The 15,000-nt window shown below is 43.3% G+C and overlaps 1 protein-coding gene across 1 annotated transcript in view; it reads right to left on the minus strand.

The window, feature by feature from the left end:
• The window catches only part of LOC139663356 (transcription factor SOX-6-like), a gene marked incomplete at its 3' end in the record, with an annotated part of 37,479 nt that overhangs the window by 16,733 nt on the left and 5,746 nt on the right, over positions 1–15,000 (minus strand). Inside the window, exon 3 of the mRNA XM_071542004.1 lies at positions 11,708–11,918. Within this exon, the coding sequence (XP_071398105.1) occupies positions 11,708–11,918 (211 nt within the window). The remainder of the gene's footprint in view (positions 1–11,707; positions 11,919–15,000) is intronic.

The raw sequence follows: 15,000 nt of genomic DNA on the forward strand, positions 1-15,000 counted from the left end.
CCTGCCAAGAGACACTGTTTGGGGTGTTTTACACAAGCCACAGGCGACTTACCGTGTGTGTGCGTGTGTGTGTGTGTGTGTGTGTGTGTGTGTTTGCGTGTGTGTGTGGCAGGCAAGCATCAACACTCCCAAAGAGACACTGCCAAGAACAACAGTGTGCCACAGGCTTCCACTTAGAACGAGTCTCTCTATTTCTTTCTCTCCTTCTCCCTCCCTCTCTCTCTCTCTAGCTGCGTTGCCATGCATTTACAAATAATTTTGTATGCAAATTTTGATGTAGGGAAGCTGAATGGAGGCAGAAAATTTTGATAAAATATCTTAAATTTTGCATAAAAAGTTGTTACGCTCGCTTGAGGCCGGAAAAGTTTTTTGTTGGTAAAGATAAATGTGATGGAAACACATCTGTTGCATCAATAAAGACCTAGGCTTGGTTTTATTTCCTTTTTTCAGCAGTTGAAAACGGCTTTGGAAAATGCCATACCTGTTGTTTCTGAGAGGTATCAGGTATTCTCCATAGTCTTCATTGTGGTTGTATGGCCATTAGTTGGGGAATCAGTATATTGCCAAGTGCATTTCTCTGTTTTCGTCTTCAGATGAAGGCATGAAATATGACCCACATTAGCCGACACTAAAGAACAATAACAACTTGTCCAATAATAATCGATTCCTGAGAGACTCTTTCCATTTTTCTGCTGGATGTGTTTTCTGACGAAGCTCTGCACTCAGAAAGCCATTTTATTTGCTTCAACCCAGTTTATGGAAACTCATTCAATTCAACATTTTATATTTTGCGACATTTCAAAAGTTCCGCTATAATTCACTTGACAGTTGGATGGAAACATAACTTCTACACACACACACACACACACACACACAATCTGCGCTGGTGCTGCATTGGTGCTGAGGAACTCAAGTCCTCAGTAGAACGCCAAGGTAAAGAGACAAAAAAAAACAACTTCATCTTAAAAATTAGTTCATGTTAAAAATAACAAAAGGCAATGTTGTAGCGGGTGGCTGGTGTTTGCGTAACACACCCATGACTGAATCACCATTTTGTGTCTTCACTTTCCTACCAAATGTGTGTAAATGGAAGTTGACAGCTACACTCTGCACTTCCAAATTTATGTCAGTGGCGCGACTTCAGTTGCAGACCCCACAGCATCGGACAGAAAGAAAGAAAGAAAGAAAGAAAGAAAGAAAGAAAGAAAGAACAAGATAGACAGAGAGTAAGTGAAAAGAGAGATAGGACATGAGAGAGAGACATCGAGACAGACAGAAACAAACAGGTAGAATGAGAGAGAGAGAGAAATAAAGAAATCAAGACAGAGCAAATGAAAGAGGGTGAGAGTGAGAAACAGAGAGTGAGAGAGATAGAGAGGCATGGCGAGAGAGAGAGAGAGAGAGAGAAAGAAAGACGGAGAAAGATACAGAGAGATAGTTGGGGAAAAAGGAGGAGAGAGAGAGAGAGAGAGAGAGCGAAAGAGTCAGACAGATAGGAAGGAAGATAGAGAGAGAGAGCGAGAGAGATAGAGTGAAAGAGAGAGAGCGGGAGAGAGAGAGAGAGAGAGAGAGAGAGAGAGAGAGCAGCTGTCCTAACAGCTGGCCAGCAGGATTGATGTCTCAGTGAAATAAAACTCAACATATGTCCAAACATGAGGAGACAGGCCAGCCAGGAGAGGAAGGAGAAACACACACACACACACACACACACACACACACACACACACGCACACACACACACACACTGCACACACACTGATACAAGAATACTGGTACAGTTCTGAGACGTTTAACTGCATGCATGCACAGTGTTTAATACACACGCACACACACACACACACATACACCTACACACACACCTACACACACACATACACAAGTTACACCAATAGTGCTGCTTGCTCTGTGTTCTAAAACCATTAAAGAGCAGAGTGGTTAGCCCGGCTGCGTGTTAGCACGGTGTCCATTACACACACACTATTTTCATCTGTCAGATGACACCCACACTCTCTTGTCAGAGAACATGGCCTGGGAAAGCAGCCGTCCCTCCTGGCTGCAGTGTGTGTGTGTGTGTGTGTGTGTGTGTGTGTGTGTGTGTGTGTGTTTGTGTGTGTGTGAGGGGGGGATCTGGAGGATAGTAGCCCTGTGTAACCCCCTTCAACTGATCCACTCCCCCCCCCTCCTCACACACACACACATACACACACATGCTCTTTTCCTGCCCAGCGATATGCCCAATCTTCCCAAACAGAAGTGGCCACCTGTAGGAGCCAAACCTCAGCCTCACATGCATTGCAGCCATTATTTTACATTTACGTTGCAGGCTTTCAGCTGATGTTCTTGACCAGTGCGATTTACAATGAGTGCAAGTAATAAGGGATAATAAGGGAATAAAGGTCAATTCTCTAGATAACAGACATTACAAGCTACCAATAGTAGGGAATATAAGGGTCAGAGCTGTAGTTCCCTGACAATCAATGCAACAAAAATATCCCTGATCCTGTAGGAGAGAGAAGTCTTAGTAAAATAGGTAAAAGCAGGGAAATGTAGTTTTTTTGTAAACTGCAACAAAGAAAGAGCAGTAACTGTAGTGAAGCTGAAAAAAAATGATTTCAAGGTTTATGTCTCTGTTGGTGCAGATGCGGACTGTAGATCCTCTAAGAGCATTTATGGGCATAATTTTAGCTGGTATGTAATCTAAACCCTAGTTATGACCTTTGACCTTTAAAACACACCAAAAAGTCATCACTGCGGCTTTGGTTTGCGGGGCAGTTATGGAGGCCGACCTGCATCTCAGTGAATTGCGCAAGGCACTAACAGTGTCAGGATTAGGACTTTGATTCCCGCTGAGGCCACCCATGCTAAAAATGTATTCAGTCATGGTGGTGCAAAGTGCTTTATGTGATATTGGATGGCCGTGCCGCGGTTCAAAACTCCGCAGCCCTGAATTAGACAAAGGATAGTGTTTCTACTGAAGGTGTGAGCTTAATGCTAGAAAAGCCCGGCTGCTGATCCCCGTCCTGCAGCCGGAGGGGGCAGGCCTGTCCCGCATTACATCCACTGCAGTCTGATAGTCTGAATGTTATGAAACCATATGCTGCAGTTTTGCCTTCCCCCCCCCCCATGCGAATGCACCGTGCTCTGGCATTTTAAAAAAAATTCACTCACTGGCCTGAAGGGGTCGCCATAATTAAAGATGAAAACTTTGAAAGGCTATAACTGTCACACCACTGGTCCTATTTTGTCGAAACTTGGCAGGATGATGCGTGTTGCCAGTATGTTCTGGGGTTTAAAAACGTACACAGATTGGCCTGATGAGGGCGCCGAGATTAAAGGTTGAAATTTCAAACTCAAAGCTGAAATCGAAGACGCCGCTGGGCCGATTTTGACGGGATGGTGCATCTTGTTACCGATTGGCTCAAGGGGTGCCTGCATCATTGGCAGGGGGAAAAGATGAAAACAACAACAACAACGCAAATGAATCAATTGCAACATTTTATTTTTAAACTGTTGTGCTTTATGAAGGAATAAATGAAGGCTTTCATTCCAAAAAATATAATTTTTTGGAAAAATTTTGCTACCTGAAATGCATCAGGCATAAATGATTCTGTGTTCTGACTATTTTATAAGCAAATGTCTTGAGATGACTCCGACCTTCAATACCCATAATGTGTTTAATTTGCATGCCATTAGTCAATATGGGAAAGTGGGTGTCATTTTCCCATTTTGGAACGAAACTTTTTAAATGTTTCAATAATTTGCACATTTTCTCCAACTTCTCCAGCTCTGTTCTTAATGGATGAGTTAGAGAACGACACCGGAAGAGTGATGGAAGTGCTTCAAAATCTGTACAAGCTGGGTATATGTTGCACAGCAGCAGCAAGGTCAATTCACTTTGAATTCAACCAATTTAACATGTAAAGTGAAACATCTATTCACTGGTTAATGACAGAGTTTTCATTCTTTCTTTCTTTCTTTTTCCCCTCTCTCTTTTTTCAGGGTTTTTTAATCATCTGCAAGTGCAAATAAACTAAACCTAAATCGAAATTTGTTTCTTTGTGGAAAGGCCATAGAATATTTGGAGTTTTTATGCATAGAAAATCAACTCCCTGAAATGATTGAATTCAGTGAAAATCAGTGAACTTATAGCTAAGATTGCGGCACCCGTCAAAGCTAAATGCATTTTAAAATCTCTTAGGTTAAAATAAAATAACTTGAACCTCCCATTCACTCACATCCAGTGCACAAAATTGTTCCTGTCGTCTTTGTTGAACGCACGCTTCCAAAACAGCAGTTCAAGACCCAAGCTTCTGGTTCCACTTTAGGCATGATATATGAAACCCTACCCCACTTAACACACACACACACACACACACACCCACACAGACACACACACGGCATGATGTGTGGTTGAGACACAATAGAAGCGTTGTTGTGGGTCGGGCCCTCGGGGGAGCTGGTGTGGGAGGGGCTTGTGGTTCGGGTCACTGAGGGGAGATGAGAGGGTTCAGGGAGCCAAATATTGGGGGGGGTGAGGGGGGTGGAGGGGGGTGGTAAGTCTTGGCGGAGTCGACAACCGCTCCACAGCTGACCAAAGAGGAGAAAACACAAGTGCATCTAACATGGTCGCCTACAGATAGACCCACCATCTCTCCCCCTGCCAGCTCCCTCTGCCCGTTCCTGTCGACACGTCCGAATCAGGAAGGGAGGGGTGGGGGTGGGGGGTGGCGGTGGGGGGTGGAGGTGGGGGGGGATCTGGGGCGCTGAGGAGAATAGGCCTTCCAGAGCAGCACAGTGAGACAGCTGCTCCTTCTATCATCTGTAATGGGAGCTATCATCAAACACAGTACGCTATCAGGCGCTCCTGCTGGCTCAGAGTGCGGCCCTAATGCGCTTCCAAGACTGGTGCGTCAAGAAAATAGTGTCATGTCAAAAAAAAAAAAAAATACTGCTGTTGTGACAAAATCAATGTTGTGTCAAAATTTGCCATGGAAACATTAGCTGGTAAACCAAATAACAAATTACCATTGATGTTATTGCCAAAGTAGAACGCGTTTGAAACTCAGGCTTCAAAAACGAAGGTATGGACTTCCCCTCCGCTACAATACAAACTGTGCTGCAGGCTCTACAGTTTGCCCCCAATAAACGCTCAAACGCACGGCTCTGACGTAAATGACTTTTCCCTCTTTATAGATTCCTTGGGTCAAAAAAAAGAAAAAGTCTAGAACTAGTACACAAGAGTGTTACACTGCAGATACATCATGCTGCCCCTTGCCAGACGCTAAATTATCCGGAGAACAACTTGGCATTTTCAAGGAAATCCTGGGGAAAAAAAATGAGAACTTGATAAAATCAGTACTTAATCTGATTCTGCTGGAAGATATTCAACACTGTTCCGGTGAACCACATTGCATGCGCTCGTACCATATGCTGGCTGGCCTCCAGCCAAGCTGAGGAGGAGAGGGCTACTGGGCATATCCCACTGACTGTATTCGTAGTTAAGGCCCACGGGCCATGGCTGATCATTAGTAAAGAGATCCCTATCAATTACAGAGCAAGAGATTGAAACCGACCACAAAGCTGCCACAAGGAGAAGTCCAGGGGGAAACGGGCTCTTGGCAGTGAAGGGGAGAGTCATACTGACCACCAAATGCAGGGATATATAGAAAAGTAGATTAAAGGTTCACGATTTAAGCTGAATAATGCAATGAAATGTGATACTTTATTGATCCTGATGGGGAAATTGTCTTTTCTCTTGCCCCAAACTGTAGGTAGGTCACAGCGAAGAGTCAGCTACAGAGCATGGATGAAGAACAGTCTCCCTACTCACCATGTCACCCTGCTGACCCTAATACGGCAAGCTGGGACTGTGTATTGTACACTGGAAGGTCCTTAACACTATTCTTCTATGCACATGAGCATATACACACATGCACACACACACACACACGCACACGCAAACCGTCCACCTGCACACAATCACAGCTCAAGCTGCCAATCCCATAGAGGAAGGCAAACATAGTGCCAGAGCCAAGACTTTGTTAATTAGCCAATAGGCTTAACCCCCGGGGCTGACCCAACTCGCCTGTTAAGCCGTCATCACAACTACTTCCACCTGAGCGTATGAATGCATAAGGCCATACACACACACACACACACACACACACACACACACACACACTGGCCTCGCTATAGTTAGAGGTCAGGTCATGCATTGTAGGTTCATCTGCAGCTTAGTTGATGATTTACCCTTCCACCAGTATCACTTCCCCTATGATAAATAAGGAATCCCATAGCTGAAAATCAATTTAATTATTTCAGGTAGGGTCATTGAACATTTCCAACAGTTTTTGACACTGAACACATACATGTACACTATTTGAGGATGCACACACACACATACACACCACTCCTAAACCTCCAACTAACCAGACCCCATCCGGAAAAGGACATACTTTCCCCGGTTTGAGTGGCGGTAACAGCAGAAATGTTGAAACAGCCTTTCACCAGTGAGAGAGAACAAAGCGAAGCCTGGCAGAATGTCTCTATTGTCGCAGAGGAACAGGGTTAGAGGAAGGCTTGGCCTCGCTCTGACCTCCTCCTCCAGCTGGGGAAGCCATTATACATGTGTGGTTGGGTGCCCAGGTCTGGCCTGGCCCCGGCTCAAGACACAGTGCTGGCTGCAGACCGGACAACTCAGGCTCACACACAGTACAAGAACATCGCTCACACACACACACACACACACACACAGTGGTTAAACAAGAAGCTGCAAGAGGCCACAAGCAACTTAGGCGTGGCAGATAGGTCAACTATAAACTTATTTCAAATTCCTGTAGTGTTATTTCTTTGTTAAATTCACGTTGAACAGCTGTGTCTCTAATTTGACCGACTACCATTTAAAGTCACAAGGAAACAGTATTTTGATGGAGCCTTGCTTCCATAATTCTAATACTATTGGTTGAAATAGGATGCTGAAACCCAGACTGATGCCTATTCAAACCGATGGGACTATTGTCAAGCTCTGACAGTGTTTGACTGCCTGTCAACACTGTGCATGTTCAGCGACTATGAAAAAAACATGAGAGAGACGTCCCATTCGATCTGTGAGATATACACACAGATACATACAGTCTCGCTTAAAGCCTACTTTGATATATTCAGTGTACTGGCAGAGTCATTTGTGTTACTACATATTATGAGACCTGAATGTGTCTCTGCGTCACTGAGACAAGTTCCTGTCAGTGATTCTGATTTCTGATTCATAAATTGGTCACACAGGTGTCCAATTTATAACTCAGCCTCTCTATAGCAGTACAGTACGGCAGTAATTGACCAAGCTCATTTGCAAATGAAACACATGAATTGGGTACAGTAATTCAGACTAGCTGGGGTATAAGCATGGATTAGAGCGATGTCAAGTGCTTGCCGGGCGCCAGAGCTGCTCTGGGCACATTGGATGGCTGACTAAGTTGGCACGGCGGCGCGGTTCCCATGCCAGGCCCCGTTAATGCTGGGTCGGCCCCAGGGAGGCACAACAATGCAGCTGATGATGATTCAGTCATCAAAACCGGGGGAATGTTTGATTGCACACTTCACTGGGTTTAATGTCGATCGGGCAGCATTCAAAAATGGTTTGGATTGGGCATTCAGATAAATGTGTCCACTCCTGACAGCTTCCTCTTCTGTGGCGCTCGGGGGCTCACGGAGACAAGGTGAATTCAGATTGATGTGAACCAGACTGCTAGCTAGGCACCTATCAATGTTAAGAGGCAAGTTAGTTGAGGTTTTATTGTTGTTTCTCTCTTTATTCCTGGATTTTCTTTTTGCATTCTCTTTGTCTTGTATTTTTAGCTACAAAACAACAGAGAGTGGAAGAGCACTGCCATTCACCGGCATGTCTAGTGCCCACATTTTTCTGCCGCTGTTCCCTCAGCCTGGCCTTGAACATTTTATTCAACAGCCAACCTACCAGTTTGATAAGTGCTAAGTGCTTTAAAACAGTATGGAGGAAGCCTTTTGTAGGCGGTGAACCTTTGTATCTAAACCTTCACACAATACAGGCACAATTCAAGATAAACGCAAAATTGACAAGAAAAGGTCGTACCCTCCCTTTTGGCTTACATGTTGTGAAAGTCCAGGGCAAAAAAAAAGAAGATGTATTTGCAGCAACCAGCTGTGTGGCAATACAATGAGCTGACACAGTCCTCAAGAGTTCTTGATAAAGCTTTTAAAAGCTGAGGCGGCAGTTGGGTAAAGAAAAAAAATAATGCAACACCCCCCCCCCCCCCCCTTCCCCGCCCCCCCTTCCCCAACGCCGCAAAGCGAGGCCATTTCCATTCATTAGAACTGTCACAGGCACTTAGGGTTCCTCTAAGCAGCGGACAGCTAACAGCGTGCCGACAGGGGGTGAACGCAGCGCGAGGGCTAACAACGATGCCATCCGCACTTTAGCTCCAGGCTACAGTGCACAGAGGGGTCAGCCATGTTAAGCTAAGTGAGCGCTCAGCGGCTAATAGGGTCTATTCCATTTGATCATATAGCCAATCTAACCTGGGAGAGCTCAACCCAATGAGCCCTTTTTCAGCGGGAGGCGGAGGACGAGGCGAGGGTCGGTATTGTTGGAGCTTTAATGTGCTGGCCATTTGAGTGAGTACAGATGATCAAATCTGGTCATTCTGTAAGAGGGTTTTGAACAGATTCATGTTTCAAGTATCAATCTAAGTGTATACATGCCACTAAAGTCGGAAAAAAAGGGTCTGAATAAGAGCAGAATAAGCCTGTGGAGCTCTCTGCCGTGCCGGGCTTCAGATACAAAATGGTCTCTCATTGGTGCCACATCAGGAGATGAGCCTATTTACCAGGATGGCCTTGCACTCCTGTCTGCATTGCATTCCTCCAACAGAAATGAAACGAAATAAACGACAGCTTATGAATTTGGAATGCTAGAGACGTAACACTTTGGGAGAAAGCTTTAAATCAGAATGTGACCGATGGTGCTTACTGGAGAGAGAGATTCCAAAAATGTGCCATAAAGTGATTTGAAAGGCTACTCCGGTTGAAGGATAGCTACAGAAAGGGAAGGAGAAAACAGCAATCCCATCATGTGAGGTAAACAAAAAGTAAAAGGAAACAAGACAACAATCTGTTGAAAGAGAGCAAGTTGTCGTTGAATGAAATATTAGGAAGAAGCATTGCTCGACTAAATTAACAAATAAGAAAAGGAAAATGAGTGTGCAGGTTTGTCACCCATCAATTTTGTATGTAACTGTTTGGTTTTTTTTCAGCGGCGGCAATGGATAAAATGCCGCTGAAGGAGAATGCTCTTGATCCATCATTCAGCTTCAGCCATCTATTGATCGCATCTTCTCGTTTTAACAAAACCCGTTAGGAAAAAAAAAGCAAAGGTACCCGTCAACTTTGTTATGTAGGGTCAAATTACACTCGAAACCTCTGAAGTGAAATGCATTACCATAGCACCGGATGAAAGGAATTTTTACAGTGTGCCTTCAAGGATCACAGCAATTCACATGAATGTTTACAAGGCCCAAAGAGAGAGTTATTATTCGCGCTAACATTGTATGCTTCACTTTGCTTGGTTATATTGTACATGTTCATCTCATTTGTTTTTGTCTTAGTTAAGTGCTCCCAGCGTGATCAATGCCACTTGTTAGTCCTTGGGGGATAGCAGCCTCGCTAATTAGCAAAGGAAGAATCTAACTCAATAGCAAGCTCTCTTTTTTTTTTTTTTTTTCCCAAACAGTAGCAAAAAGTGCAGGAAATGTGAGGACAGCTGTGGGCATCATCAGATGAAATATTTGTGTATAATTTGGGATTAAAATTAGCTCCCATTGTGATCACAATGATTTTTTTTTGTATCACAATTAAATCCTATGTGCACTACATTATATTTAACTACAAGATACCTCACACATGAACAACATGTATTCACACAAACACACACTTAAAGGAGAATGCCAATGTCATTTACATTTAAAGCCTATTTCCTACTGTCTACGCCTAGTTTGCATTTCTCTCAATCATTTGGCCATGAGATTTGTTAAAATACAAACTTGTTTAGATTGTGACACACCCTGTGGGGTCACTCATCCAATCAAAGAGCCTGAAATATTCTCTGGTCCAATAAGATGTCTGATGAATGTACGCACTGATATGAAAACACTCAACATAGGCCCAATGAAACGATCCAAAAACAGAAAAAAACAAATTCTGGCTTCATGTTTACTGTGATGGATTCTCTCACTCTGTGGAAGCTGTTTTTCATACTGTATAAGAATGAATGGTAGCAGATGGCTTACCCATGGACAGGGGCAACCTGGACGATTGGCACACATTTAAAAAAAAAACACCGACATTATCCTTTAAGCACACATACACACACACACACACACAAACTTCAAGTCGTGCCTTAGGAGTATTCACTATCTAACATTTCCCTCCACTCACATCCCTTTTGATTTGACAGGAAGATGTCACAACAGTTCTGAACACACACACACAAACACACACAAATCCATCCTTTTAAAAACAACTTCTGTACTGTAGATAAGAGGCGAGGCTACCTATCTTTCAACAGAAGACACTGCGCCCCCTTTTACGCCTCTGGCTCTACCATTCTGAGCCACTTGACTGTATCAATAACAAAGTAAAACCTCTAAATGAGCGAGATCAAGCGCTCCTCTGATATCATGACAATTACTGTGTGCACCATAACAGTATAGAGGGGCGTTAGATCTGGCTTGCTGTGGGGTGGGAGGGGGCAAGCTGAGGCATGCTGGGAGACTCCAGCGCAGTCCTGTGTGAGTTGTCTAGATCTGAGGAGCGGAGGAGAAAGGGAAACCGGTGTTTTCTCTGATTGATCTAGTGATCTAACGAGCGGGGGATCTGTCACTTGTAATTTTAGATGTTCAAAGATCCTCTGAAGAGGATGTGGCAAGAAAGAGAAAACAGAATACACAGGTAAGGGTGTTCTTGCTTTATGTGTGAGTGAATACAAATGAGGGACAACAGCAGCCTAAAGGTGAGAGGTAATATGCTGTTATCTCAGAGTTTTAAAAAAAATCCCTTTCATTTCTCTCCACATACAGAAAAACTGTCTCTGTTAAAATCAACACTATGCCAATGTTTATATAAGTCCACACCCACCAGAGTTAATTCAACACCTGAGATAGTTTAACACCAGAGCCATATCAACTCTATGAGTAGATAAGCAACTTTCCAATCAACAGTTGGCTGAAAAATCTAAATAAACTGTTATGAACACTGTAAAATTTGCTGTGTAGCTCTCCTTACTTTCGTTATTTTTCCTAATCTCACATGATCACTATGGCTCTTATCTTTGCTCTCCTTACTGTTGGTTGCTTGTAATGTTGGTGATGTAGCAACTGAAGCTTATTCTACTGGTGCACTCATTGTAAGTTGCTCTGTAGAAGAGACTCAGCTAAATGCCTAAAATGTAAATGTAAAATATAGAAAAGTAGGCTTTTGAATGGAAGGTTGCTGGTTTGAATCCGTGCTCCAGCTGGGGAAATCCGAATGGGGAACATCAATGTTGACCACTGGATAAATAACAGTTAAAACACAAACACTCACACTCACACACACACACACACACACACACACACACACACACACACACACACACACACACACACACACACAGGTCAAGTTGAGCACTCTCCCCTACCGTCTTGTTCCGTCTTGGTCAGCTCCACCAGTTTCTTCTGTTTCAGTGTGTCCACCACGTCCGCCAGGCTTCCTTTGCGGCGCTCCGGCGTCCCGAAGGCCAGGCCGCTCATCGGCTCCCCGCGGTCCCTGGAGCACTCCTCTGGCTTGGGTGGAGAGGTAGAGTTAGCCCGGTAGGAGTAGATGGAGCAGCCTTTAGGGCTGTCATTGTCCTGGGAACAAACACCAAGTGAAAAGACTAAGGTTAGAGCTTTTAAAAGTTGATTTCCGTATATTATCTAGCATATTGTCATCAGGTAAAAACCTCATAACTCCAATTTTCATGTTTAACTTCCATTGAAGAATTACATGGTTCCACTATTATTTGAGAAAGTTCCATGATCTCGTCGGCTTATGAAAACCTTTCAAAACCGATTGGATAAACTGAAAAATTCATGGTGGTCAAGCTAAAAACAAAGCTGTTCTTCTTGTTCCTGAAAAGTTGACATTTTGGAGATACAAGGTCTTCACCTGACAACTGCGATATGTAATATAATAGGTAGGTTTTTTGTTTTTTTTGTTTTTTTTTTAATTTAACAAAAACATGACATAAATCACCAGAAGACAAACAAACAATAAACACAAATCAAACTTAACACACTAAGTCACACTAAAACAAACCAAAATAATAAACACAAACACATACCTATATCATCACAACATATATCAGTAGGCCTAACAACCTAAATAAGTAACAAAACATTAGAGGAGAAAGTGTCTTTATAAGACCTTAAAACTTGATCGCATGCAGCTTTACTACATAACATTTTATTCTCCTACAGGGAAATATTATATCATTGCAACCAGAGACATAGAAATATTGTGATTAAATATTACAAACAAAAAAGTCATTTATTGTTTACCCAAAAGATCTTAGTTAACAAGTAAGTTAGTAAAATCAAATGTGTATAAACAACTTTCTCTTAAGATAGGAGAGAAAGTTTAGAAATAGGACTATAATTGTGAAATAGCAGCAGTATAAAGGTGTTTTTTGTTTGTATTTTTTGAGAAGTTGAACGAGTCCCTGTTTAAAAGAAGGTGGCACAAAGCCGGTAACTTAAGACTTGTTGATAACAGATGATAGATATCTAATGGGGCTTTCTATTTTGTACTGTATGACCAGCGTGTTTCTGTCCCACTGCTGTTTGCTTTGCTGGGTTACGAGTTAAGCGAGAGGCACAAGGAGTCTATATTTACCAGGAAGATAAGCCCTTCAAGTCGACCACATTGTCCCACACAACAGACACTTTAGCACAGGTGTTCTAACACCGGGGCTATTTCTGGACGCTTTCTCCTCCCCTTACAGAGTGGGGGGATCTCCAAGAACTTTAGGAGGCTTATGTTTCAAAGACAAGGGGCTTTGGCTAACAGCGAGATCTTAAGACGCCCTTGAAATGGCTCCAGGAGGCCCTGTTGTGCACTTTGTCTTTAAGCGGAAGATGCCTCTGTAATGAGGATTAGGAGATAGTGTGTCACTCATGGATTGTTCATGTGTGTTTTTTCAGGCCCATACATAATGCTACCAAGGTCTTATGCAAGCAGTGTTGTGCAGGCAGGATGGCCTGGTGACTAGAGAGGTCACATTATGAACCAAAAGGTCACACGTTCGATCTCTGCAACGGCCAGTGTGTGCCCATCGCACATGTCCTGACAGAGTGTCCTTGAACCCCCACCTGATCACTCACTGGAAGTCACTCCGGCTGAGAGCATCAGCTAAACGCTCTCAAATAAATGTGAAAAATATGATTTAGGAGGGAAGTTTTGGTTGATTTATGGACTAGCAATCAGTTCCCGAAAGGCTTTCTAAAATATGTGCCAGCGTAACCCCTGGTCCACCGAGGAAGACGATGTCTGTGAGTATTGACTGACAGTTGTGACAGATTCCTTCACACTGAGGACTTGGTCTCCAGGGAAAAAGTGGCCATTGATTTCCCTACACTATGCATGAGCATTTGGACACATTCTTGATCTGGTAGGCGGCTGTGGCTCAGGAGGTAGAGCGGATCGTCCACTGATCAGAAGGTCTGCGGTTCGATCCCGGCTCCTCCAGTCCGCATGTCGAAGTGTCCTTGGGCAAGATACTGAACCCCAAATTGCTCCCGATGGTTGTGCCAGCACCCTGCGTGGTAGCTTGCCGCCATCGGTGTGTGAATGGGTGAATGTAGGCATATTGTAAAGCGCTTTGGATAAAAGCGCTATATAAATGCAGTCCTTCCATTTGATCTGATTTTTAGGGGCGTTCTGGTCCTTTTCGCGGGCAATTTTATTGAACTATGAAACTTGCATTGCATACTGGCAAATAAGTGGTCAACTTGTACCACTAAGATTTGTTTCAACTTCTTTCCCGCTGCTGGAAACTGGCAGCAGGACTTACAGAAGAGGATGGTGCCATTTTCTCCTCTGTTGACCAACCAGTCCATCTTCCACTGCTCCACTGTTGAGTTTTTTATGATGTTGGTTGTTTTATTTTTTGTTGATGCAGTGGTTTGTGTGGGGTTGGTATTTTCTCTTGCTGCTGGCTGCATGGTGCCAACATTTTTTTTTTCTCTGGTCAAAAACGGCTAAATTTTTCTGGCACCAAACGCACTGGAAAGAATCTCCCAGTCATAGGTTCCCAGCAATCACCTACGGTGGCCTACAGGGGACAGTAGTTGCATTCAAGCTTGAATATTTAACAATTTAACAAAAACAAACAAACAAACAAAAAAAAAACAGGGTGAAAAGAAAAAACAGGTAGGCCTACTCCTAATTATTGTTGCCCCAAGCTCCTGTTAATCTCTGACTCTGGACTCCACACTCAACTGGACTTTTCAAAGTCTATAAATACAGTATGTGTGTGCAAAGTGATGCCAATTTTGTAAATCTGTTTTGAAATGTTTGCATGCCTTATAGGTTGTTTTTATGCACTGAGAGTGCTTCAACATAGCTGCGATATTGTGATATAGTTGCAAATTGATAAAAGAAAATGTCATTATGCCAATAAAACCACACATTCCTAAATTCACATTCCATGTCTCTTTAAACATGAATGGTGGTTTTTGTTTGTGAAATGTTACAGTAAATGTATTCTGCCACAACATTGATAACTAAGGAAACTTTATTCTCAAAACTTTCCACTCTCTTCAGATGCTGAATAAATCTAAGTCAAATATGCCTCCTCCATTAGGGACCAACAGAACCTGAAGCCAAGTAACTAACACATGTACGCGCACAAATACACACACACACACACACACACACACGAAAACAGGCTGT

Source organism: Centroberyx affinis, unplaced genomic scaffold (assembly GCF_046629955.1).
Source record: "Centroberyx affinis isolate AG114_WGS23_722 - 3 ecotype Tasmania unplaced genomic scaffold, CSIRO-AGI_Caff_v1 ptg003986l_1, whole genome shotgun sequence".
NCBI classification, from domain to species: domain Eukaryota; kingdom Metazoa; phylum Chordata; class Actinopteri; order Beryciformes; family Berycidae; genus Centroberyx; species Centroberyx affinis.